Consider the following 26,548-nt stretch of genomic DNA (forward strand, 5'->3'; position numbering starts at 1 on the left):
CTTGTTCGCACACATGTCTAGGAATAGGTACAGTTAAACCTGTATGTAACGATGTTGACAAAAATTCGCATTTTTTCGTTACATCCAGGTTTTTGTTACATGCAGGTTGCGAGTTAGTGCTTGTGGGAATGAAGCAGAAACGAAACGAATATGCTATACATCAGTGATGCTGCACTCACCCTTGTTCAAGGATATATTTCACACTGAAAAACTGCGTGATTGGCGCCTGCTGCTACTACACGGCCCCAGAATTCACAAACGTAACTGAGTATCACTTTTGCGTTTTGATACTTTTCGGTGCCTTAACGCGTTTCAAGAACCAAACTTCTGCTGAAAGGGCGCTTTTTTCGCGAACTTCATGCTCTTTCCTGCGGTGAAAATTGTTGAAGGGATGTTAGCTGGGACACTGTTCCGGGCGGTGACGTTCTTCTTTCTTGCCGGCGGAGACGGCATTTAAAATTGCGTGCTTGTCTTGAAAAGACAAATATTTTCGTATTCAGGTATCAGAACTCATCACCCAGGAACTAATACCACAGAAATCAGGGGACACACGCGACTACACGCCGACAGGTAGGCCTATAGCACCTAACCGACGCCGCACTCACACGTGGAAACGCACGAGATTGCGGTGCGGGCTAAATTCGCTAAATTACTGCATTTCGCCATCCGATTTTTCAGAAAAAGGGCAGGAAACCTTGACTCATCAGGGTAGCGCATTCGTTACATCCAGGTTAATCGTTGCAACTCCTTCGTTACATAGAGGTCGCCAACACATGCGCTTCAATGAAGGTGGAAATGGGGAATTGAAAAACTTCGTTAAATCCAGGAATTCTTTACATAGAGGTTCGTTACATCCAGGTTTAACTGTATACTTATTGCAGAAAAGCTATTCCCAGAAAGGCACAAAGCTACACCTCAAAGAATTCACTGTTTTAAATAATGTTTTAAAAAATTCACAATCTCTATTACGTCAAACATTGCGCAAGTGACCATGCATCTTCGTTGCCAGTGGCTTCAGAACTTAGCTGGAATTTAAATTTGCTTAGGAACATAGCAGTGCGACACATTACATCATGGTCCATCTGACACCGCTACCCACCACAGTGACACCCCAAACCCTCCCAAGCACGGGCCTCATCCGGAACAGAAACCAGACGCTGCCGTACTGAATTCTTTAGAAAATTTTCCATGGAGGATGATCAATGGTCTCCCCTGAAGTGCTAAGCGAGCGTGTCCTGGTTGGGTATGTCCTGGTTTGCAGACAGCGTGAGCAGTAACTGAAGTGTTCACCGCCGCAGTAAAGAGCAGTTCCTAGAGTTCTAGAGGCAATTACGTCTTGTTTTGAAAATATGCATCGAAGTCCCCCCATTGCATCCATGCGCACAGTTGAAAACAGTTAAGCACTATGTTCCGGTGTTCCCCCGTGTTCCGGTGTGTTCCCTCTACTCGAGTGTATACTCCCTGCAAGCCAGTTTTCTTATCTTTTTCATCCTGGCACATTTGTTTGGTTTGTGAAAATTGCGCTGCAGGATTAGTAACTTCATGTGTGACGGCGGTATTCATTCCTTGTTTAGATTTTAATTTAATTTTTATCCTAGCTGCCATTGTTCAAAGGGGAAAGCATCATTAAAAAAAAAATTTCTGAGAAGGTGCCTGGTAGCACTGCCAGTGCTCTGTTATATATAGCACACGCCTTCAATTTCGCGCAATTCTTAGCACAAAGGAATTTCCGAGGTGGTTCATAAGAGTAAAATGTGTGGCCACAAACAACAGCGGGCGACAAACTATCAAAAGAAAGAGCCTTACCTCCTTTAAGTTGGCCATTTCACAGGAGTTTTCAGTCCAGCCCTCGTGGCAGTCTGGGAGGGTGTCCCGCTCCTAAAGACAGATATCGGTAGGGCCCTCTTGGTCTTTCACCTTGCAGTCCGCGTCCAGCAAGTTTGCTCCCTTCACTGGGTCCTCGCTGGAGAGCTCCTTGGAAGGTGGCGTGGCGACTAAAGTCCATCAACGCAATCTCCATTAAGCAGAGGGGGCGTGTGGCCCTAAAGCTTTTTCGGCGCTGGGCCATCATTCGCGGAGAGGGACCGAGCTTGTTGCATCGTATCACCGTGTCTGGGGCATTGTTGCAACTGCCCTCGTCTTCGAAGCTGGAGCTTACGGATGCCTCTGTCTTAGAAGACAATGTGGCAATCCCTTTGAAAGATTGGGCCCAGAGCTTTTTCAGTGATGCGCCATTATTCGTGTAGTGGGACCAAGCCTGTTGTTGCTTCATATCACCAGGTTTGGGGTGCTGCCGAAGCTACCGCGAGTCAAGGACCCGGAGCCCTAGGCAAAGCATGCGTTTTTTCTTTTCTCCCCCTCCGCTTTGTAAACTCACCTGTTTAACTACACCTCCTGCATCCTGATCTCTTGACTATTTTTCTAACAGCACAACTCCGCCAGCACCCAGTCGACGCGTACGCTGTCGGGGCGCGTTGGCGAGCGAGTACGGCACTTTCACGAAGCCTGACTGTCGAGCTTCACGGATAAGGAACGCATATCACGACACTCACCTTCGGGCCACGAGTCGGACGGTCGCAACGGCGACAGCCGGCCTCGCGAGTACTATAGCTGCGAAGCGCATTGCACGGTATTAACAGTCTCGGGTAGGGGGGAGATTTCAGAACGCCTACGATGCGCCAGCCGCAAAAGGGAAGCCGTCCAACTGACCGCTGCGAGTGGTGCACCGACCGAAAACCAACAACCTCCAGTCCTTTTCCCCACACCGTCGATTCTACGGCAGTTTGTTTCCGGGCAATATTAGCCTATTACTATTACAAGTTGCTGCGGGCTCTACTTACAGCAGCCGGTATCCACGGGCGCCGCTAGACGAGCCGAATGAGGGCTTAGGCACCATAGGCCTGAGCCCCATGTTCTCTTTCCGCCTCGGCACCACGGTTGGCGTGGCACCGCAACGACTCGCCGCCAATCCTCTGTAATGCGAAGAAAATATATGCGCGGTGTGCATAACACTGCGCGCATAACAAACTCGGCGCAGTGTGCATGAACAGTACTTCGCGCTCATGGAACCATGCGGCCCGCTCAACTGGTGAAGCGATCGAGCCACTGTTTATAAATAAATGACGGAAGCACGTTTCACGCTTTCGATAAGAGCATACAAAAGGGCAGCCGGGAGGCACTCACTATCATGAGACAGGCTGTGAAGGAGAACAGGTCTCCCAGGGAAACGTTAGCCGATCGGTAGCAGATCTGGAACGCGTGCTGCGTGCTAGGCCACGTTCATACCCACAGAAATCCGAAGAACGCGGCGTCGCGGCGTTCGAGCCGCTGGCGCATTCATTCACAGACGCCGCCACGCCGAACGCCGCGCTGGGCGCCCACAGTTGTAAGACGTGATGAGGACGTCTCCGTTAGGACGTCACGCGGGTCGTTTGGCCTTGTTCAATTTTTTCTGCGCCCCGCCGTTACAAAAAGAGGGGGGGGGGGGAGCTAGACACTGGTTGTTATATTTGAATAAACAATTTATTTCACTTATTAAAAATATTTAAAATACAACACATTTGCCAATGTTGGATTCACAGTGGGTTCGTCCCAACTGGATTGATGCAAACAAAAGAAATCCAATCTGTCAATTTATTTACTTTTGTGTAGTATGTTTTACTTATTTTAGTTTGCGTAATCATAATACAGTATTGACAATGTTTGAAATATAGTGTTTTATTTTGAATATCACAAAAGAGGAAAAAGATTGCCGGGGTAACCAATCACAGTCGCGTATGCGCGTGCCCCTTGGTCATCCACCAATGAGGCGCTCTGCACGCGCAAATCGGTGCTCAAAAAGCCGAGGGGCGGTTGCAACGGCCGTCAGTTGTGGCAGTGGCTAGTTCAAAACTGTTGGGCTGCTCGGGTCACTCAGCTGTGGATAGGCAGCCTTCCCTCAGGGTATCTTCTTTCCGCTATGGCTACCGCCATTCCGACAAAGGCCGGAGGCCTGCCCGAAGTAGTCGTTGACCAGAGGAGCAAGAAGCAATACATCCGGGGCAAGTTTCTCGGCAAGGTAAGCGTGCTGTTAACCTCTGTGCGCCGTCCGAGCACAGTCACGTGTAGCAGCGTACGGTGCAAGGCAATTGTATTTTTTCACCTCGCGAGCCGGCATTCAACTCTGGGCGTCTTCTAATTGCGTCGCAGCTAGTGGGTCATGCTACCGTTCATCTTTGGACGCGAGCTACCTTGATAGCGGAGTTCACACTTGCGACGCGATTTCTGTCGCGGCGACAAAACGTGGTTCAGACCAAACGACAAAAAAAAAAAAAAAAAAAAGCAACAGAAGCCCATACCTTTCGCTCGCTCTTGTCGCGCGAACGGGCCTTTGTTCTTAATTTGTTCCCTCTACCCTATACGTGTGCCAAAGCAAACCTCTCGGTGTGATTTTACCGTCTTTCTTCTGCTAGTACCCGCGGTGTATGTCGTCAATCAACTGCAACGGCAGCTTCCGCCTTTGACGTTTAACTTCAGGGAGGGGAAGGGTGGGGAGTGAATGGCTTGGGTGCACAGGGGCGGAGGGATTTGTGGCCGTGTTCTGTGAACCTTTCCCTCGCATTTTTTTTTTTTGCATACTTATTTTTACGCATGGAAATTACCTTTTGTTCTTACTGCTCTTAATTGTCGCGCAAGTATTGAAATTTTTGAGTTTTCGGGATTTCTTCAAGGCGACTGTCAAAATGCCCCTGGTTAACCATAATTTTTTTATTTTTCCCAAGTCTCCCTATCAAGCGTTGTTCTAGTTTTTTTTTTTTCCACGTCACCGGCCATGGCATGTGTTTTAGCTGGGACCATGCCTTTGTAGCAAATGGTAAGCAGCTACTGCTAGTTTAATTTGAACCAAAATAAAAATGGGGGGGGGGGGGGGTGCTAATAGTTCCAGGGTTTTTTTTTTTTTTCAGACCATTCATGTTTCGCTTTCATCACCATTCATCACGCGTGGCTTCCTCATGTTTTTTTTTTTTTTTTCAGTCAAGTGTTGAAGCTCCACAGGACTGGGCAAAAACTTAAGCGATTATTTATTTCAGGTATTTGTAAAACATTTGTGCTCAATGTTGTCGCCTTTGCGGAAAAATTGTGCAAAAACATGTTGCCCCTGCTTCAATTCTTACTGCGAATTCTTATTACACTGCCCCCCTTGAAACCACGTTTCTGCAATTCGGTGCGACAGCCCCAATGTTGTGTAGTTTAATTGCTTTATACATAAACTTACCATATTGCCTGTTTTTGCATTTGTATCATTTTTTTTTGCTGCATGCCATTGTGATTTGGGCAGGAGCACTAGTTGTCAAGCTGAGAGTACTGCAGCTGCTTTTCCCCACTTCCTCGGCCATTGTATTACATGCAAGTGCCCGTTAATTCTGCTCTCGCACATGTTTACCTCTTCAGTGGTGAAGCCAAGTTAACTGCGGAGCTGTTCTATGGCTGTGCTTTACGACAGTCTGTCCTGGTATCATGTCGCGCTCCCTCTGGCCTCTGGAGAGGTTTTCTCTGCCCCGCAAAAAACTGTTCCAAGTATTGAAAAAAATTCTTAAAAAATACAAGGTCCTAGGGCCTTTATATGTAAATATAAAGAGGCTTATATTGCCTCTGAAGAAATGTCTTCCCCGCAATGCATTTATGTTTAAAGAGGTAGACTTTCAGGGGATTGGTGTAAGCATTGTCTTTGCAAGCTGGCTTTCCCACATTGCCTGTTGCACAGTGAGGCATGACCATAGCCATCGAAGGAAATACGGAAGGAACAGTGGAGAATCCAAAACAGCCAAGGTAACCAAAAAAGAGGCAAGGCAGATTGAAACGAATCAATGGAGAGAAAAAATGGAAGTAAAATGTCGTTAGATATTTACAGGGCTGAGAAATTGAACATCAGAAAGGAAAATTTCTATGATAATTCCCAGGGCAGTGCTTTGCTTTTTGAGGCTAGAGCAGGTTGCTTGCGAACTAAGAGCTTTGTGGGGAAGTATTCAAATGATGGGGTATGCGTGGTCTGTGGAAAAGAAACAGAAACTATGCGGCACATAGTGTTAGCATGCGAGGGTATCCATCCAAATCTACACGAGGGAAATATTTAGCTCCCAGAAGCCCTTAGATTTAAGGTTAGCACAGAGGAAGTTAACTTTAAGGCTGTCGAGGCGACGAAAAGAAGATTAGAATGCTAGGACAGTTACCACCTGTAACAGAAAAAAATAGTTTGTGCCTAATAAGCTTTGAGCTTTTTGTGCCTGCCCTAAGCAGTGCTAGTATTAAATCACGATTATGAAATATAGGTATATTAGTCCTTTTTGGTAAGATGACATGTCATCACCCTGCTACAAAGGGGAAACCAATAGAAATCATCAATCATTATCATCAGGGGGAAGTATGATTGCAGAAAACAGCTCTCACTCTTCTGTTATTGAAAGTATCCTGAAACTGATTGATTGATTGTCGGGTTTAACGCGCCGACGCAACGCAGGCGTTGAGGCACAGCGTAGTGGAAGGCTCTGGATTAGTTTTGACCACCTGGGGATCTTAAATGTGCGCCGAAATCTCGTACACACGGGCGTTTTTGCTTTTCGCCTTCATCAGAAAAGCGGCCGTCGCGGCCGGGAATCGAACCCATGACCTCGTGCTCAGCAGCGCAACGCCTTGGCCACTGAGCCACCGCGGCGGGTAATCGCGAAACAAATTATGACAATTAGCCCACGACTAACATTATGCACCACAGCTTCGGTGGTCTTCCTTCAGATCAGAAGAGCATTGAACTCTAAATTTAAACGTAATGTTCATTACTTCTGACCTTGTTCATAGTCAGAATCAATTTGAAGGTGATCACAGAAGCATCAATCAGCAGGCCTTTCAAGCTGCATGGTGGCAATTTTCACAACTTTGGAGATCAAGATAGTGCTGCCTTCTTCCCTTCATCTCTTGCAAGATGCAACCATCATACCACCCGTAACATGACACTGCTGTTTGTTTCTTTGCCACTCGAATGACCACCCTCAAATTGATTGCGACTGCACGTTGCAACCGTGTTACAACTGGAGGTGCCCCGCAGTGGGATTATTGCGGAGCACTATGCTCGTAATGAACTTTCAATCTTTGGGGACCTCCCGAAATGTAAAATTCGGCACAACACCTAATTTGCTCCTACGCCATGTGTGAGTATGGCGTGTTATGCTGTACCTCTTCCCCCCCCCCCCCCCCTTATTTTTTTAGTGGACATGTCAACAGGCACAGTTTCCATTGCTCATCCACTCTTTTTTTGCAGGGTGGCTTTGCCAAGTGTTATGAGCTCGTGGACAAGGAGACCAACCTGGTCTATGCCAGCAAGGTGGTCTCCAAGCAAGCTCTGGTTCGGTCTCGCCAAAGGGAAAAGGTGCGCCTTGTCGCCGTAAATTCTGGTGACTGGCACTTCCACTCCATCTCGTGGATCTCTTCTGTTTTCGTGCATGCTTTCGCCCCTTTTTTGCGAAGATGCACATTCAGACTTGTAGCGATCAGAGGCTGGGAATGCCGTGAGGGTTGCGGCTCTTTGGGATTGTAGCATGCAGGCTGTTTTGATTGGCTTAAAGGGGCCTTGAAGACAAAATAAAACTTGAAAATGCACCAAAATGGCAATAAGCGCGTGCCACGAAAAGCGCCTTTGTGGCAACATTCCTATGACACGCAAGGATGGGCTGTGGACTCGTTTTTCGCCAAACTCTATTGCGTCTTGAATCTTGAAGCCTAAATGTACATGTCACTGCAACTTTTTCTTAAATCCCCATTGTTTGTTTGAAGTTTGCAGTAAAATTTGCTAACATTTGTTAACATCAAAAAGCAGTCGTGATGATGATTACAGGGGTGAAACAGGTGAGCCATTGAGCACTAAGCTTGTTTACCTGCGCAACCCTGTGTCGAGCCGCCCCTATTGCGCCAAACGCGTTTATCAGTGCCGTCTTGTGCCGCAGAGCCCGAACTGCGCAGAGGGCAGGGTTGTCCCCACAGTGGGCGGCAGTTGTTTTGCCGCCCACCACCGCCTCTAGGGCTTCAAGTTTGCTGCACTGGCGGGCAGCTTTCTGTGCCTGGGCAGTGCAAGTTACAAGCGCTAGGGGCCGGCTCCACAAGTGCACTGTTACGAGAAAGCGCAGGCTGTGAAGCTTGCGGGAATCTCGATGACATGACCTCGGTAGACTGAGAGGCTTTCCAGCTCTAAACCTCGTCAAAGCACAGCTGTGTCATTTGCATTGTGGTTGAAGGGCCTGATGTTGAGAGGTATACCCGTACGATACAATAGTGGACAACTGGGCCAAGAAAGTGGGAACACAAAGCGGTTGTGCTTGAATGGCTGTTGTCTTGTCATTTATTAGTATGTGCCTGGCCAACTCCCCCCCACCCCTCCTCCCCGTCGGTCTTCATATGCCCACCTCACAATTTCCTGGGGAGAACCCTAGCAGAGACAGATATGACTGCCATGATGCCCCGTGCCCGAAAACTTGGCTGAAACATCATGTTTTGTTTTCTGTTTCAATGTGGTTTATGGTTTCGGTTTCATCAGAGCTATTAGTGGCTATTGCAGTTGGCTTTTGCTTAGCTGTAAGGCCACGTGCACTTGCCTTCACTTTAGATTCATTTGTGTCACATTTGCATGGTTTTGTTTGCTGGTGCTGACAGCTGTGCCACAATCAATGGCAGATGACCGAAAGTGAGGGCAATGTTTTTGTGTCTCATTGCAAACAGATTCCCATGAAAGGTTGCAGTTTATTGGAAGTCAACTTACATTTGGTCAAATTTTTGATGAGCATATATAGCTGCTCGTATTGCACAAAAGGGGTATTGGACTCTTTGCCCTCGCTTTCTAATACGGTTGGCCTTTGTTAAGAAATAATTACTCATTTTAGCTTTGCTTATGTAGAGGATGGGCCAGCATTATGCATTCTAACGAGCTCTCGTTGCGTAATCGATGGCGTACGTTCGTCGACTCTTGCAACCCAGTGACAGGCAAAGACGGATACGTTCTGCTTCGCACGCACTGTTCGACAGAAAAAATGCAAGCGAATGCCTTGTTTTACGGAATGGTGCTGCAAGTTTGCGTAACACTGCTTTCTACCGGACGCGAAGGAAGGCCTCTTATCTGATCCCCTTCGACTCTGTGCGCGATTCTTTGAACTGTGATAACTTGGTGGGGCCGAAGCTAGAAAACACCGCATATAGTAAATTTCAAGGTATAGTACAAGAAATGCATTCCTGGTTTGGAGTGGGATCTAGTGCATGGGAGAAAACCTAATGTAGTGAATAAATACCGTATTTACTCGCGTAATCCTCGCACTCGCGTAATCCTCGCACCCCTAATGTGAGCCACCAAAACTTGGATTTTTTGGTTCCTCGCATAATCCTCGCACCCCCAACTTTGCAGCGGCGAAAGTTGCCTGCTCGCGAAACCCGCAAGGTGCACGCGCTCTCCAAAGCGCGCCCTCCCCCGCCGCCTCTCCGTTCGGCAGAGAGCGCTGTGTATCCAAGGCCATCCAGGCGCCCTAACAACCCTAGCAGCGTGTTAGGGCGCCTGCGCCCTAACACGCTGCTCACACTGTTTTTGAGCCGGTTTCGCGTGCGCGCAACTAGACGGCGTTCGCGCAGCCCGCTGTCGTGTCGTCGTCGTGGTCCCGCATGGTCCCGTCACTCGCGTCAACGGTGGATAGCTCGCTGCCATTTTGAGAACTTTTTGATCTCTTTGTTTTGTGCTTGGTGCCGCTTTCAAATTGAAAGCGATAGAGTACGCGATCGAACACGGCAACCGCGCCGCAGGCAGGCACTTCGGCGTCACCGACTTCAATGTGCGTTACTGCAGGGGTAGGGCACGCACATGACGACTACGAGATAGGGCGCGCGCCAGAAAGCAAAGGCGGCAATTTCATGATCGCTGATCGACGAGAGACTGTTTACGTTGTAAATAATAAAATAAAAAGAAATAGCTGCTGTTGGCAACACTGAGCTTATATATACAATAAACGGCCGCTACATTTAGCGGGATCGGCAGGAGGCAGATTGGCAACACTGTGCACCGGATTTTTTTTTTCCCCGCATAATTCTCGCACCCCTAACTTAGCATTGACTTTTCCGAAAAAAAAGTGCGAGGATTATGCGAGTAAATACGGTAGATTACACCTAATTGACAGGTGGCTGACACAGCAGCCCCTTGCCAAAAGGCCTTTCTGGCTGCTCCAAGCCTGCTAGAAGCGTTTTTCCTGCTCCCAAACCCATGTATCCCCTGTGATTGTCTACTGGTGCAAAGAGCAGTCTTTTAATGAACTAAATTTTTCTCTTTCTTTCATGGCCCCTTGAATAAAGTGTGGTTCTCTAGACGCTGCGTGATCACCATTCTCCGGTCTTACGCCGCTCTCGTTGAATTTCTCGTGTCCGTTTGCAGCTTGCCCAAGAGATCTCGATACACCGGAGCCTTGACCACAAGCATGTGGTAGGCTTCCACGGCTACTTCGAGGACGACAAGAATGTCTACATCGTCCTCGAACTCTGCAGCATGAGGGTACGCTTGCCTGTCTCCGTTGCAAGTTGTGATCGGGAAAGTTGCACGTGTACCACCCCACATTAAAAGTTTTTCATTTCCAGCTGTATTATATGGAACCGGAAATCTTTTCTAGCTGGAAACTCGTATTTCCAGCTGGAAATTCGGGATGGAAATTTCCCATTTCCAGCTGAAAAAAATTTTCACTTCTATGATACAGATGGAAATGTGAGTGCTCAGCTGTATATACTGCTGAAGTCTGGTTTTCCAGCTGGAAACCTGTAGCTTCCAGCTGCATTTCCGGCTAGTGTTTTTTATGGTTTCGGTTACATTCCCAGCTGGGCCACATATAAGTTTTGACTCTTACTGCATCCCCAGCTCGATTCAGGTAAAACTAACTGCTATGGGCTGCAGAAAAAAATCTTGTATTGTGCTCCTGACAATCGTTGTTCATGCGTTTCAGTGCACAAAGTAGAGCGAGGCAAAGCACTTCCGTGCCTAAAAATTTGAGCAGACATTCATTGCAAAGTTTTAACGTCAAAAGACTTTGCACGTAGTCACGCCCATGCTAGCAGTGTTGTTATAGCCAACAAAACAAAGTGTGGCAAATACAGCAAAACATTTTGAGACTGATAACCTTGCATAGGGCAACTTGCATACAGGCAAAGGCTCTTGGGCTAGTTGGTGTATGGAAGTTCACAAAATAGAACATTAAGTGTGGGCGCACAAAAGCGCAGTTGTTTGCCTCTCTGTGTGCTTCCAGTTTTGGTGCTCCGTTTTGTATACTGGCCCTGATCTTTTCTCATTACAAGACGGGTAATGAGCAGGTCCCACCTTCCCAGTCGAGGGAACAGTAAACTTCTGGATATGCAAACGACACTCAATGAGAGATGAACTAATGATGAAGTCGTTGATGATTGCACTTTAGACACATACCACAACAATGATGGTGCAAAGCACAGGGCGACCTTTTCATTGCCCACCATAAGTATGTCGAGTACGCCTTCAGCAAAATTAGACCTCCGGCAACGTTACAGGGTTGCACAATGTGTACAATGCACCGCACTTCACAGCCCGGAAGTAGCTTTGGCATGCAACACCTGTTCTACGTGGCTGTTTCGAAATCCTTTAAACCAGAGTGTTGAAGTGGAACTGAACCTGAAATTGACCTGTTGTGTTTTGAGCCTGCTGAACCCCCAGTGGAACTGAACCAAAAACAGAAAAAACTGTTACCGGTTGATGACAAAACGGTTCACCTATTTGTTGTTAAAAGGTTGTCATGTCATATGGAGCTTTTCTCTTTCACTCGCCATGAGCATCGCAATCTCGCGCACAGTCAAAACTCAATAAACTAAACACTCTTCGTGGTCTCACCATGATGAAATGACTGCGCACCAATATTGCAATGGTATGTTGCTGCTGGTTGAGGAAGCAAAGCTGGGCAAAAGAAATGCACACTCTTGGAAGCCTGCAGGAGGTTTGGAGCACAGCCTTTGCCATTCCCCGTGCTGGGGCTGTGCAGGGGCAATTATGCCACGCAATTTCTGCACTGCGCACTGTTCCAAGGTTCAAACTACTTGTAGCACCTCAAAAGTGTTCAAATTTTGCCTTGCATATGCATAATAGTACGAATGAAAGCAGAGAGACGGGCACGACACAGGACGAAGGAGACACACCCTTGCGGCGACTATATAAACCATATGTTTTCATTAATTCAGGGCATCGGCATTACTCAAGTGACTCAAACTTTGTATACAAAAAGAAAGCAGTAAAGAAGAAGCCTAAGGGGAGCTGCACAAATAATCTTCTAAAATGCGCAACAGAGGGATAACAGAAGACATGTGCCAATGGGAAATTTCGAGTGTGAATTCGAGAGATTGTATTCTTTCGAATTGAGAGGTGTGCCCAGCATTGGGCACTAGACGTTCGTATTCACAGATGGCCTTAGTCTGTCAAACTGTAGTCTTTTTTTTTTTACTGCAAAAGTTGCTCTTCACAAGTAGACGAGCACCCTGTTCTGTGTGTGTGCATGCATAGTGTCACAGCCAAGCTGTTAGCTTCTGGTTGGCCTGAAAATTTTATGTCGTAAGCAACAACAACAAAAAAACCCAGGCAGGACCCAGCAGTTCTTGCCTAAAATGCTGAGGCTGATCAGGCATACAGCATAAATCTTAGTATTCATAAACAAGCATCAAAATCACATTATGGATAAGGCTCCCGTGAACAATGGGACCCCACCCACCCCACCATATGTTTGCAGGTTATCTTTGAAGACTAGGCACGACTAGTCACTAAATGGAGCAGTTCTTGCCCAAGACGCCGAGCACATGCGCCAGGCTAGGCAGGACCCATCAGTTGCCACCAGAGAAGCCGAGCGCATGTGCCAAGCCCACCGAGATGACGAGAAACATTTTGTACCCTCTCCCATCAGCACGTGTTGTGGTTTACAACAGCTTCGCTGGGCATCTACTTTCGCAGGGCGGGATGGCAACGACTTTTTAGTAGATTTTGTTGTATGGATGCAGGCAGCATCCTCAGTTGGTTGATGTGATGGCAAGCCCGACACGGATCGAAGGTGGCGTGCAGCCCATGGACGGCGCTGTTTTTCTACCGAGTCTTTGCCCTCGAATTGGGCCACTAAATGGACCATGAAAACTACGCCCAGCCTTGCCTTATTTTAAAAAACTAAACTATGGCAAACTCTCTCAACTATGCTCTCAAGGATGTTTCACTGGAAACTTCAAAAAACGTCAGTTTTCTTCTACACAACGTAGGCAGTGACTTAAGGAAATAATTAAAGCACTGTTAGCTCTGGGTTAACTCCTTGTTAGCGTTTAGGGGGGGCATGGCTCTTAAAACTATTTCTTTTCATTTTTAAGTAAACTCTGTGAAACTTGTCAGTCTTGGTGCTTTTTCCCCACTGATTTCAAATGTGGCTATATTTTTTCAGTTAGTCAATCAGTTCCCAAGATAATTAGAGATCATTAGCCATTTTTGGTGAAACAATAGACAAAACAGTGTGGGTCATAAAACTGTAATCTTTGTATTTTCTAACACTATTAACCCTGGTGAGTGCAATATAAGACAATCAATTTTTTGATGCATCGCATGGAACTAATTTTACAGCTTTTAAACGTTCGTGTTTGAAATGGGCACTCAAAATGGTTCCTTGCCACTGGTGCCACAAAGGTTTAATCAGCTGTAAAATTAATTCCAAGCGATGAATCAAAAATCTGATCGTCTTGTTGCACTCACCAGGGTTCATAGCGTTAAAAAATAGAAAGATTACAGTTTTATGGCCAACACTGTTTTGTCTGTTTCTCCAGGTATGGTTAATTACCTCTAATTATCTCGGGAACTAATGACCAACTAAAAAAATAATTTAATATTTGAAATCGGTCTAGGAAAAGCGACAAGTTTCACAGTTTACTTAAAAATTTAAAGTCTTTAAGAGCAGTGTCCCCCCGTACCGTACTTACCCGATTCTAACGCGCACTTTTTTTTCGGAAAAATAGGTCGAAAAATCGCATGCGCGTTAGAATCGGATACGAAACCGAAACAGCGGTAATTTCGTACCACCCATCGCCATCACCATCTCAAGGTGGCGCCAAAGCTTTTGGCTTGGAGAAACCGGAGGAACTTTCCTCCATGGCTTTTAGCAACAATTTTTCGGACGCAGGAAGCATAGGCGCCTAGGCTTTTCTATCGGCGTTCACACAAATCGTCAAATCGTTCCACTTGCGCGCTTGATAACACCAATGGCAGCAGCGGCTCTCACGCGTTCAAAACGAGCGGTCGGCTGAAGCGTGCGCCTCTCCATGGAGAAGCTCGCGGGATGGGCGTGCGAGGCGTGGGCCACGATCCCATCGACCATGGTTGAACGTTCGTTCAGAAGTGTGGCATCGTGAACGCGCTTGACGGCACCGAGGATGAGATGTTGTGGTCAGCGGAGAGCGACGAGGAGTGAGATGAGTGAGATTACTTCGGGAAATAAATCGCCCGTTTCTCTCGCATTCGCTTTTCTTGCTCACAAAGTCCCGTGCGCATTACAATCGGAGGTGCAAAACTGCAACTGATCAGTCTATCTTGATTTTACCGAGCCGGGTAGGGGGGTGATTTGGCGACGCCTCCAAGGACCTTGCCTTTTTCGTTTTTTTTTTTTGCCAGGAAAGTCGGGTGCGCGTTAGAATCGGCTAATTACGGTAAGTGGTACAAAATCCAAGGCAGTCTCCTACATTAACAGCGGCAGACGCGAAGCTTGTCTATTCTAACCCTGTGACGCCGCAAACCAATCTCTTGTGAAATCTGTTAAACCAAATGCCCAACCACTGCTTCCCAAACCACTTCAGCGGCCCGCTGTTTTCGTTGCACCTGACTTTCCAACTGCGGAAACTCTGAATTAGCTTGCCGAGTACGCGCATGTTCCCGGGCCCGCTCCCATTTAGAGGGGGGGGGGGGGTGTGCCTGTGACTGGGAGGGAGCACCTGTGATTAGCTGGCAGTATGGCATGATCAGGTGTGCCACTTGTGAAAGCAGGGGGGGGGGGAGGGAGGTGTGAGGAGCAAGTTTTGGCACACGACACGACACCAACTGCAACCTGCAACACCGAAGGCGACACGAGTCTGCTAATACAAGCTACACTTGAATAAGACTGTACAAGAAGTAGCAATAAATCCCACAGTCATGTCTCTTGACAGTGGCCTTATGTAGTCCCTGGGACGAAATCCTTGGGCTAGGTGAAAAAGAGGCTTGTACATTTTCTGGCTTCTCCACATCCGGCCTAATTGTTTAAAATTGACCGTATATTTCACTGCGTTCGTTGGAAGAAAGCAGTGTTTTGAATGATCAAAAATTGTATTTGAGTTTTGTGGTAAACAAAACTTGTTGAGCTAGTTGGTTCTTCGTTGTAGTAGATAGACGAATAGAGTGCTAAATAGGCAAAGATGAAGGAAGGCACTCAAAACAGGTCTTTCGAGTCTTGCTTCGTCTTTGTCAGTTTAGCATTTTATGGTTACTTTGAACTTTTTTTCACACTTCACTAATAATTAAGCTTTGAACCGGTTCGTGAACTGGTTCAAGTTTGCAGACTGGTTCACTGCGTGCTTTAGTCGAACCGCAACTGAACCAGGACGAAATGAAATTAGCCGAACCGGTATTTTTTCCAGTTCTACACACTGCTCTAGGTGCATTGTTCATATGGCACGCCGTCTGTATGTGTACAGGTTGCATGTGCAAGCAGTCGGCTGTTGCTGTTTGGAAGTTGTTATGCAGCAGAGGTGTCGCACACCCATGAGACGTTGACATGCCCCGTGTTCCTTGTCGCAGTCCCTGATGGAGATGCACCGCCGTCGCAAGACCCTGACGGAAGTTGAGGCGCGCTACTTTCTGCACCAGATTCTTCTCGGCTGCCGCTACCTTGGGCAGCAGCGCGTGATTCATCGTGACCTCAAGTTGGGGAATCTCCTCCTCAACGAGAGGATGGAGCTCAAAATAGCTGATTTTGGGCTGTCCGCACGCGTCAACTTTGAGGGAGAGCGCAAGAAGACCCTCTGTGGCACGCCAAACTACATCGCCCCCGAAATCCTCTCCAAGAAGGGGCACAGCTTTGAGGTGGACATCTGGTCCATTGGATGCATCCTGTGAGTCGCCCAGACCTAGCTGAACTCCACCTATGACGGGATGACAGAAGAGGACACAGCACAGTCGTTGTCCCGTCCTTGTAGCGCAAATTTTATTTCCATCATGTCAGACCAACTAGCCCGTCAGAATGCTTTAATCCACCTATAACCTGTGACAATTGCACAACGTGTCTTGCTAGTAGGATTGGAACGGTGCGCTGGTTAGTTGGTTATATTGTGCCTGCCGCGATGGCTTAGTGTCAAAGGCGTTGTGCTGCCGAGCCTGAGGACATGGACTCAATCAGGCCTGTAACGGCCATTTTTCTGATAGAAGTGAAAAATGAAAATGTGCAAGTCGAGGTTTAAGAGCATGTTTAAGTCCCCCGGGTGGTTTAATGTAATTTGCAGCCCTCCACCATGGTGTGCCCCTCGTAGCCCAGTGCAGCCTCACCACATTAAACCCCAAAAATTTGATTTTTTTTTTTAATTCGTATCTAGCCGCTATCCAATACGTATGGCATGATTAGTACTGGTGCGTGCTTAAGTAGTTTACTGGTACCTTTCCGGTAGTTTTTGTTCCTTTGCGATATGGAGCATTATGTATGCAGTCTTGCTATTGCATGGTAGTTAGAGTACTGGCTCTTCAGTTATCCATAACGCAGCACAGTGCAAAATGAGTGCTACTAGTGCATCAGTTCAACCTAGTAAAACTACTAAGCTGTTTGCTGCCGGTGAGGCACAGTTATTATGTGCAAAGCGGCAGTACGACTTCTTTGCTTGGAATAAAATTTAAAATGCTGCCTTGGGACTTTGGCGCAACCACTTTTCAACCAGAAAAGGTGCCTGGGTGGATATGTATGGCACGGTTTTACTGGAACTGTTATAGCTGCTTTACTTCTAAGCTGGAGTGTGATGGTTTGATTGTATTGGTTTTACTTGTGCAGAAGGTCGCATTTGCTGGGAGGCACTGATGTCCTGCCTCGGCATTGCGTAGATCAGTTCTCAAAAGGCTCTCGGACATGTCTACATGTCACTCTAATTTTGCGTTGCACTTGGCACAGGTGTTGCGGTTTGCTGAACAATGTGCTCTATTTACTGGGCCTCTGATGAAAAACACTTCGAGAAAGAATATATTATGTGCCTGGTTCTGGCTGTTTTCACTGCAACAGCTGGTAATGGCGCATGTTGCAGGCTTCTGCTCTAGTCTGCAGTTAATGCTTGGCCAAGGTCGAGTTGAACAATCGCTATTGTCTCCATCATAGCCGTGGACAAAGGGTTACTTGGAGCATTGTATAGTGGCCACACACAAAATTAAGCTGTCAGGTGGGTGATATTAGTATCTTTGTGGGCAATAATTGTCAATACTGTCTCTGTTGAGAAAGCGATTCACAATCGGCGCATACCTAGCTTCATGGCCAGCACCGTAGCAAAAGAGGCTGGAAGTTTGAAATTGAGCTCATTGTTGCTGATAAATGTTTGTTTGTTCGTAGTGGATTGGCCGAGAATAAACCATCGTAATTATCACCATTGTTGATAGTCAGACGCATAGAATTTAAAGCATTAACTTACCAGTACTAAACTTTTGAGCTGTACTTAATAGGTGAGACTTTGACATGCAGTGCTGTTGCTACACAAAACTGGGGTGGCACATACCCTCCCAGAGGAATGACCCGCATGGTAGCGTATTGCAAAAACTTTAGAAATCAAAAGTAAGCTCTATGTCTGCACAGCCGTCTTGGTGTACTTGCTATAGTTCATACCACAAGCTGCATGCAGCACTGTGGAGGCTACATTCTTGTCAACAGTGTGCCCACTGATGACGCCTAACTCACCATGAAGGGGGCCCTGAAAGGACATTTCCTTCTCCCTTCTCGGCAAGGGGAACCGCAAGGCCCCGGCGCCTTTTGTCGCTTCCTTCGTGGTGAGTTAGGCGTCCTCAGTGGGCACACTGTTGACAAGAATGTAGCCTCCACAGTGCTGCATGCAGCTTGTGGTATGAACTACAGCCTCTGGGTGAAGGATAGAACTGACATTCATGTCTTGTTTCGTGCCTGCACATGGCAAAAAGCCTTGGATTGCAATTGTCGCATCTATCACTGCAGTCGGTTGGTAAGGCGTCCTGCTCTTTGGACCCTGGTTTAGTAGGGAGGCATTCCCCACAATTACCGCCAACTGAGCGTGTGATCATATCGGCCACCTGCTCCCTGTGCTGTGGTGCCTGTAAAAGCTTGGTTGTCTTCCTGGGATGCAGGTTCACTCTGTTGGTGGGACACCCGCCGTTTGAGACTTCCACGCTGAAGGAAACGTACACGCGCATCAAGAGGAACGAGTACCACGTGCCACCGGGCCTCAGCTCCCCTGCACGCTCCCTGATACGGCGCATGCTCCAGCCCGAGCCCCACCTGCGCCCGAGCATCGAAGCCCTGCTTCAGGATGAGTTCCTGACCTGCGGTATGTTTTGCCCCCGAGCCGACTTGCACGCTACTGGTTATTGTGCACGTGCATTGGTTGGCCACTCTTCTGCACTGTGTGCCAAAGCAAGAGCTTCAGCAAGATTCTTCTTCTCCCACAGAGTGCCAAGAACTGCACTCTACATTTCAACCTTTTAGAGGTGTCATTTCCATGTAGTCTGCCTAAACAAACTGCAGGATACAAAATATGACGGCTGAAATTGGCGTATTCGTAGCGTGAATGACCGTCACAGATCGGAGCTTTTGAAAGCGAAACTGACGAGAGCATAGCCAAGCTAAACTGACGTTCCAGCCGGCATGTGAGAGGCAGCACGTGGCCGGCCAGCTGGGGCAAGCTTGTGCGCCTTCGCTGAAGTCCTAGAAGTTGAGCTGCGACGGTCTCCAACTTAACCACACATTTCATGGGCCTACCAGTCATGTCCCAGTTCATTTGGCTGTACGTTCAAAGTAAATTTGGCCGAGGTGTAATTTTAGTGCAGTTGGCCTTTAAAATTGGCGTCCCACCTTACGGCATGTGGTGAAACGGGCGTCCCTGTCACTCCCATTGTAAAGCAGCTGACGCGTTTGGCATTGAAAAAAATGCACCAGGGGGTGATGGCAGGCACAAAGATGTGGGTACATATATTGTATTTTCACGATTTTAAGTACACACCCCTACCCCCAGATTCTAAGCAACCCCACATTTGGCATCGCGATCGTGGAAAAAAAAGGGGGTGCTTAGAATCGAGTAAATACGGTAATTTACCTCACCATGAGAAGTAATCACACTGGCATGGATCTGTTGCGTACTGTGTAGCTGGCTCGCCAAGTGAATCTGACCTGTCGTGCCAAAATTGTATGAAAAGACTCATGCTTTGAATTGGGTCCCTTGGTTTTACGTAGGCTTGTTGGTAGCTGCCAAACAAGCTTGCATGCGGTCCAGTGTCATGTTGACGTGCATAAAGTGTGCAAAGTGCAGCTTTGCCACCTGGCTCTTGGCGGCCACACACCAACACTCCCGTGCACTGCCTTTCAGGCCCACTTCCCGCGCAGCTCCCTACCTCTTGCCTGACGACTGAGCCCCGCTTTGACACGCTCAACGCCACCCTGAGCATCGGCGGCCGCAAGCCCCTCCTTGAGCGCAACACCGGCCGGGGTGAGTTGGCCTGCGACCTTTTGGTTAGTCTCTGACCTCTGTTCTGCATCAAGTCTCCCTTCGAGGAAGACTGAGGTGAATTTGTGGAACTTTCGCTTGCGGCCACAGTTTACGTCGTGTCGTCCTTTAATTGATTTGATTGATTGTGGGGTTTAACGCGCCGACGCAACGCAGGCGATGAGGCGCGCCGTAGTGGAGGGCTCCGGATTAATTTTGACCACCTGGGGATCTTTATCGTGCGCCGAAATCTCGTACACACGGGCGTTTTTGCTTTTCGCCTCCATCAGAAAAGCGGCCGCCGCGGCCGGGAATCGAACCCGCGACCTCGTGCTCAGCAGCGCAACGCCTTAGCCACTGAGCCACCGCGGCGGGTCGTCCTTTAATTTGCTGCTTCAGGTTTGTCTGTAGATTGTCTGGAAAGCTTGCGAGAAAACTGTGCAGGAGTGTTCTAGCTGCACCATTTTGCTATCATTGTACTCTCCTGTGCCCTGTGGTGTTTTACTTTCACCAAATGTTCCAAACTGCATGAACAAACCCGGTCTTTCGGCCGAGGGTTGCCCTCTCAAACCAGCTGAAGCGAGAAACGATCCTTTTCCTGCTAACTAGCACCATGGTTCCTAGGTTGGCAACATGGAGGAAGCAGTGTGCTCTGTTATTCGGCTGCCCCAGCAGAGCCCCACTCGTGGTGCAGCCACAGTGCTGCTTGGAAAATGACACTTTTGAAAGCATTTTCCTTTGTGTGCTAAGGTTGTTGGTTCTTTATGCTGGACCTTGTGCTCTATGTTGGAAATAGAAGTCCTTCAGTGATCTGCATCGTGCCTCCTGCCCAGGCATTGATGATGCCAAGAGTGGTTGGAGTGGGTTTGCAAACTGCATTTACAAGAAATATATTGTCTTGACCCCAGATGGAAATGATTTCCAGTCCCGGCTGTGTTATGAAACAGTCTTCCAGCCTGAAATCGTTTCCAGCCTGGACTGGAGCTGGCACCACTGGCTGGAAATCAAAATTTCCAGGTTTGTCTCCAGCCAGAAATGTATGTCTGCTGGCTGGAAATCACACCATTCCCAGCAGGAAAAATGCCACTTCTAACTGGAAATCACCCTTTTCTTTCTGGAAATACCATTATTTCCAGCCAGAATGGTGTAGCTTACCAGCTGGAAATTGCTTTATTCTTGCTGGTTCTACAACGCTTTCTGGCTGGAAATTGATTGTTTTCTTGCTGGATTGTGCACCACCTTCCAGCGAGAAATCACTTCTTTCATGCTGGATTCTTCTCTATTCCCAGCCAGAAATCACTTTTTTTGCCACGTTTTGCAGTAGCACATACCAAATTTAGTTTTTATGAACAGAATTCTGACCTGAAGTCCTTTGTAGCAGGCACCAAAACACTTTCAGCATTTCCGAATAAAAGAACTCTTCTGTGTGGGCTTTTGTGCCCCAAAGCAGTAACACAGAGGCCAGATTAAAAATTTAAAACTGTATTGTCGTTCCGTATATTACATATTTTCAGCCTTGTCACTTGTGTACCGAGAACATCTGCAGGGGCCGGAATCTCCACCTTCTTTGGGTAAATGGTCCTCCCAGTGGTCCAGATAGCCTATGAAAAATAAAGCATCATGAGAAACCGCGATGTCAAGTGATTTTGTGAGCGTTTCACAACTGCCAATCAAACCATTTCCATCTATTTAGGTGCTTACCAGAGTTCTCGATTCCACTTTTTGGTCCTTCCACCCGCAGTCTTCTAGGTTGCAAGCCTCGTGTACCACATTCTGCAACGTAGACGTTCCCTCACAGATACTAAAAAAAAACAGAAGAAAAAGCGATTTATTATAGATTGGTTCACCTCGTAACATAATATCACATGTGACTGCCTGCTGCACTTCAATTGTTGACGGCGCCGCACCGCTCATGCATTAATTACACTGTGTTTATTAAAATACACGCCGACGTCTGAAACGCACTAAGACCTTCGACAGCTACTCTCTCACTGTACACAGGCCACCGGAATATACCGAGTCGAACTTTAGCGAGGCCCAATGCAGTGTTTTTACGAGAGCGCCACACACGGTGCTAGGTCGCTGTAATGATCAAGACTGCGTTAGGGCTATAAGTGCGTGCACGCATTTTGATTCCGCTTTCCACGCTTAAGAAATCTACAAGCTCATAGATTTGAGCAAATCAATACGAATGTGCACTTACCTATATTTGGTAGTATCAGTGTAGAGCGGTACGCAGTCCATTGTTGCACCACATCGTTTTCTGGGCATATCACTTTGTTATCGACAAGCGACGCGAATAACGCGAGAGCGATCCTGACAACGTCTTCCACGAACAGCACAAGCTCGCACAAAACCGCTGTAGAGAAAAGAATTGAATACACTGTCAAAAGTTTAGCCCAAAAGAGGACGTAAAACACGCGGCAGCCACGTGCGGACCTCTGCACGTATGCCAACATGGAGCGGTCGAACACGTTTTAGGTGTGTGAAATGGCGCTAGGCACAGGCGCGTGAAAATGTAGTCCGTGCACAATTAAAATAATTTTGAAGAGATTGTTGCTTTTTAGTTTGGAATCGCTTATTGTTGAAGTGTTTTACTTACGTATTAAACCGATTAGCACAGTTTTTTATGTTGTTATGCATTGTAAAAGCTAAAAGTGCAACAACGTTCATTTCCAGGAGCACCTCCGGCTGGGGCTGGAAATATCTTTTCCAGCCAGAATTCGGAATTCCGCTTCCAGCTGGAAACCTTTCCGGCCGGGTCACAAATTTCCCGAGAGAAAAAAATTGTGTTCTGGCTGGAAATCAATATTTCTCGCTGGGAAGGTTACGTTTCCAGCGGGAAGTTGATATTCACAGCTGGCACTGGAAAATTATGCTAGAAATGTGGCTGGAAATCCTCATTTCCAGCAAGAATATGCAGTCCATTTTCATCTGGGATTTTACACAACTAAACTTGACTAAACAAGTAATGACCCCTTCCCGTCAGCACCCCAGCCAGCAACGGATGCTGGCCTAGCGACAACTGGTGGGGCTGTCCCTAGCTGCAGCTAGCTATCTTGGCAAGATGCCGACCAGGCATAGCACTCTTAAAAACCCCGAGGATCTGACCTTGGGACCTCGTGTCTGCGTTTCTTTCTTTTTTTCTCTCCCCAGTTTGGCATGCGTGCCATAGCTTAGCAATCTGCATCTATATCGGTCTGATTGGTCATGTCAAATACATCCGCAAATTGCTGTGGACACCTCCCCCCTCTTCCACCACACAAGAAAAATAAAGGAAAAACACAACACAACGAGCAGCACGCAGCAAATGCAGTCTCAGCCATAAGGCATTGGCAGCAACCAGGTGTGCAAGGTCCCAATGCAGCACCACTTTCTAGAAGCAGCCTTGTGTCGCCCACCTGCAACATCTGCCCCCTGACGCACTACATGCGTTGTTGTAGGCCAAACTACCGTGACTTGATATCGTCCAAAGGGGTAAATACGCTCCTCCCTAGATAATTACCCTTCAAGAGGGCATTGGCAGTCGCAGTGGCACCTAAACGGCTCAAAACTGTTCATTACTGTGAATATGGAACGACCCCAGGCTGCTTGTTTTTGACCAGCTAAACGACAGGTGCAAAACATCTCCCACGTTCCCGGAACCAATGCTCCGCTCTCCACACGCCTGACACATGTAGCATTGCTGCTACCTGTGCACATTACAGCTAGTCCGTAGTTGGTACAGTTAAAACTCAATCTAACAAAGTCACCGGGAACCGCGAATTATTTCGTTAAGTTGAGAACTTTGTAAAATTGTGACTCGTTTTACAAGCAGTTGATTCTGTAAATTTGGCCGCGGCTCTGCCTGGTGATAATTAAGCAGTGCGCTGAAAGAATAATGATAAAACGCTACGGTTTCGGGAATAAATAAGTTTATTTCTAGCCAAGACGAGCTTGTAATTTTTGTCTGCGTGTGCTTCGTTAGCATTGGGCATGGCACGGAAGCATGTTCAACGCGTCCTCGGTTTTTTCGTGAGCCCCAGCAAAGTGCCTGAGCAAGTCAATAGCGTCCATCACCTGGACAGAAGCTTCAGCAGTGTCTGGGTCGTCGGCATCCTCTTTATCTTGTAGACCCCCAACTGCAACACAAAACTAGATGCCTTGTTCTCTTCTTTTTTTTTCCTGACTTGCCACAATAATTTTTAGCGTTCTGATGAAACACATTCAAAATTGCTCCTTTACTTCGTTAAATCGGGAATGGGGCTTAATCTATTTTGTTAGTTTGAGTTCATAAAAGCATTGAGCCGTATAGGCACCTGTGGGGGAATCCGGCTTTGTTCGTTAGATTGAGAAATTTGTTCGACCAAGTTTTTAATTAAGGTATTTATGAAAGTTTAGCCAGTGATTTCTTCTCTTGGCAACACTGAAAAACGCCATGACTGTGCCTGATGCATCTGCGCGTGCGTCTGCATCTCACAGAAAAGGGGGGGGGTGCAGTAGTCTGCGCCATTACCACCCAATTCTCGGCCATGACGTTAACAGATGGACTAGCCGCAGTAACACTGTGTGGTGATGCTCTACTTACCCTTAAGAATTGCACATCGCCACTGGAGAATGGAGCGGTGGTTGAGGAAGTGTCGCGATGCACAAAATGCCTTTGCTGCAGTGCAATTGCCTGCAAACACACAGTTATCGACACATGTGCACCCGCACCTTGCCTATGACAGTCATTCAGTACAAAAGCAAAATGATTCTTGCAAAGAAATTGTAAGTGTTCACGTGTATGCCACTGAGATTTGATGGTAGCGTAGCAGTGAGTGCTTTGTGGGCTGGGAGAATGGCGACATCTATCGGCAAGTGACCGAGCAGCCGAAGGGACAGGTGCTCGCCGAGAGCTGAGAAATCTGTGGCTGATGCCAAAACACAGCAGCTGGCAATCAGCTGGCCTGTGCCAACGGCTTCAGTGGTGTCTTGCGACAGGTAGGCTGTAGGACGCTGCACAGAACAGTACCGATGTCGAGGTAATGCTTTCGAGCTCAGTGAGACAATGCTGCCGCCGCTGCTGCTGCTGCTACTGCTGCTGCCCGCACAAACGCTCCTGCACAGCAGCACTACTATGGCACTCACTTTGCACCCTTTGAGCCACGAAGAACTTGTACTCTCTCATAGGGAAATTGGCATTGAATCACAGCGCTACGTTGTCGCAACGATGAACGGTCATTCTTTGCACAACCAGTGTTAACACGGCACACCAAACGTTATGGAATCGCTTAAACACTTGCACAAGAATGACGGAAACTGCGTTGCAGCCAGCGTGGCAGAAATGGAGGAGTCGCAGTCGCCTGCGATGCGCACGGCCCGTGCATATGTCATTGCTTTAGCAACGGGGACGTGCAAGCACTGGCATGTCCGTGTGCACACATAGTTGCCGGCATGGGCACCACGCCAGTGAATACAACCTAGTCTCTAAGTGTGATCTGGAACACAGGCATTACAAGCAGTTTCACGCAGCTGGAGAAGTGCCTTAAAAAATGTAGTTCAAGTATCACCCAACACCGCGACAATTCGTGATCCCACAAGCACAAAGTCCTTCTGTTTTTACACGCATGGTGTAACCGAAAGTGGCTTAACCCTGATCCGAAGTGGCATTAAAGCCCCTCTGCACTGCTCTCGTCCAGAGCCCAGTAGCACCAACCTGCCCTCCCAGTCTTCTTTCTCATAGCTGCGGAAGCGGATGTGTTTCATTGCTGGTGTTTCAGACTGCGCAACAGCGCTATCGCAGCCTAAAGCCCCTCCCGTAGTGACCTTGTCTTCTGCCTAGTTCACCTGACCAAGGGCTTTATCCTTTTCCTTGTACCTTCGAGCTACAGAAGCAGGAGTGCCACCATGATGGGTCTGTTCGATTCACCCTGTACTTCTTGAAGCAGTTCACAGGAGTGCAATGCCGGTTCCGCCATCCTGTGTAAACAGGGGAACCAGACCTGAACTTTATCTGCACTCCCGGCCGAGGAGGTGCAGAAACAAAGCCATGAACTCGTCCTGCATTTGCCTGCACCACCACTAAATTGAACGGCGCAGTTCAGGTGCTGCGTCGCCTAAACTGGTTCATATGGTGACCACTCACCTAAAATCGCGTCACGTGGTGCACCGGAATATGCGTTGTTATTTTGCAGCCCAGGCAGCTGGCCTAGACAGCCAAAGACCGTTTGGAAAGCCGTATGAGTACGCGAGCTTAGACTGTCAGGGTTCCCGCCGAACGCGACAAAACATGAAAGGTGGAGACGGAAGAGAACAGGCTGTCTGAATTTAGTGCAAGCGGGACTAGGCGGTGCTACGGGTGCGATGAAGGGGATTTAGGGGGCGTCTCGTTTGTTGAGTGTTTAGTTAGTAATGCGTCCCAGAAAATGTTTATGCTACTTTCATGAAGACTGTTCTCAATTCTGGGAACAAGCATTTTGCCAACCAGGCTGACATGTTCCGGGTCTTTGCATTCCTTCAGAAGCTTGTGTGGAAGAGCTTGCCCAGTGCATTTTTGATCTGTAAAAGCATTGAACACTCTCTCGCAGAAGAACTGGAGGCAAAGGTGACTTCCATCCGCGTCAACCTGGATAAGATCAAGCCAGCTGAGAGGCTCAAGCCCTACCACCGTATGTACCCTTTCTCTACAGGCTGGGGATGTAGGTGGAAAACGCTATTGTTCTTGGTAACAGTGAAGCCAATTTTATCTCTAAATTTGAATAAATAAATGAGGTCTTAGGGAAAACCACTGAAGCAGTAACACAGAATCTAATTTATGTCATTTTTCTCAAAGGCTAGTTCA

The 26,548-nt window shown here is 47.6% G+C and overlaps 2 protein-coding genes and 1 long non-coding RNA gene across 7 annotated transcripts in view; 1 reads left to right on the top strand and 2 right to left on the bottom strand.

Annotated features, from left to right (window-relative positions):
- Positions 1–2,336, bottom strand: part of LOC144178613 (uncharacterized) — a 29,681-nt gene extending 27,345 nt beyond the window's left edge. For all 4 annotated transcript variants that reach the window (XM_077706601.1, XM_077706621.1, XM_077706612.1 and 1 more), the window contains exon 1: positions 1,807–2,336. The gene's annotated coding sequence lies outside the window, so the exon portion shown is untranslated. The remainder of the gene's footprint in view (positions 1–1,806) is intronic.
- Positions 2,337–3,798: 1,462 nt separating this feature from the next.
- The window catches only part of LOC144178640 (serine/threonine-protein kinase PLK1-like), a 47,742-nt gene continuing 24,992 nt past the window's right edge, over positions 3,799–26,548 (top strand). For both annotated transcript variants that reach the window (XR_013324038.1, XM_077706646.1), the window contains exons 1-7: positions 3,799–4,057; positions 7,292–7,399; positions 10,430–10,546; positions 15,851–16,164; positions 18,395–18,594; positions 19,630–19,749; positions 26,295–26,375. Coding sequence is in view for 1 of the 2 variants with exons in the window: in XM_077706646.1 (XP_077562772.1) it covers positions 3,959–4,057; positions 7,292–7,399; positions 10,430–10,546; positions 15,851–16,164; positions 18,395–18,594; positions 19,630–19,749; positions 26,295–26,375 (1,039 nt within the window). In the remaining variant the exon portion in view is untranslated. The remainder of the gene's footprint in view (positions 4,058–7,291; positions 7,400–10,429; positions 10,547–15,850; positions 16,165–18,394; positions 18,595–19,629; positions 19,750–26,294; positions 26,376–26,548) is intronic.
- LOC144178652 (uncharacterized) lies at positions 21,164–22,195 on the bottom strand. Its single transcript, XR_013324039.1, has 3 exons — positions 21,950–22,195; positions 21,448–21,547; positions 21,164–21,347 (listed from the first exon to the last, which is right to left on the bottom strand). It is a non-coding gene; the product is annotated as an uncharacterized LOC144178652 (long non-coding RNA).

The sequence above is a fragment of the Haemaphysalis longicornis genome, unplaced genomic scaffold (assembly GCF_048455015.1).
Source record: "Haemaphysalis longicornis isolate Haplotype H1 unplaced genomic scaffold, Haemaphysalis longicornis Haplotype H1 scaffold_1, whole genome shotgun sequence".
In the NCBI taxonomy this organism is placed as follows: Eukaryota; Metazoa; Arthropoda; class Arachnida; order Ixodida; family Ixodidae; genus Haemaphysalis; species Haemaphysalis longicornis.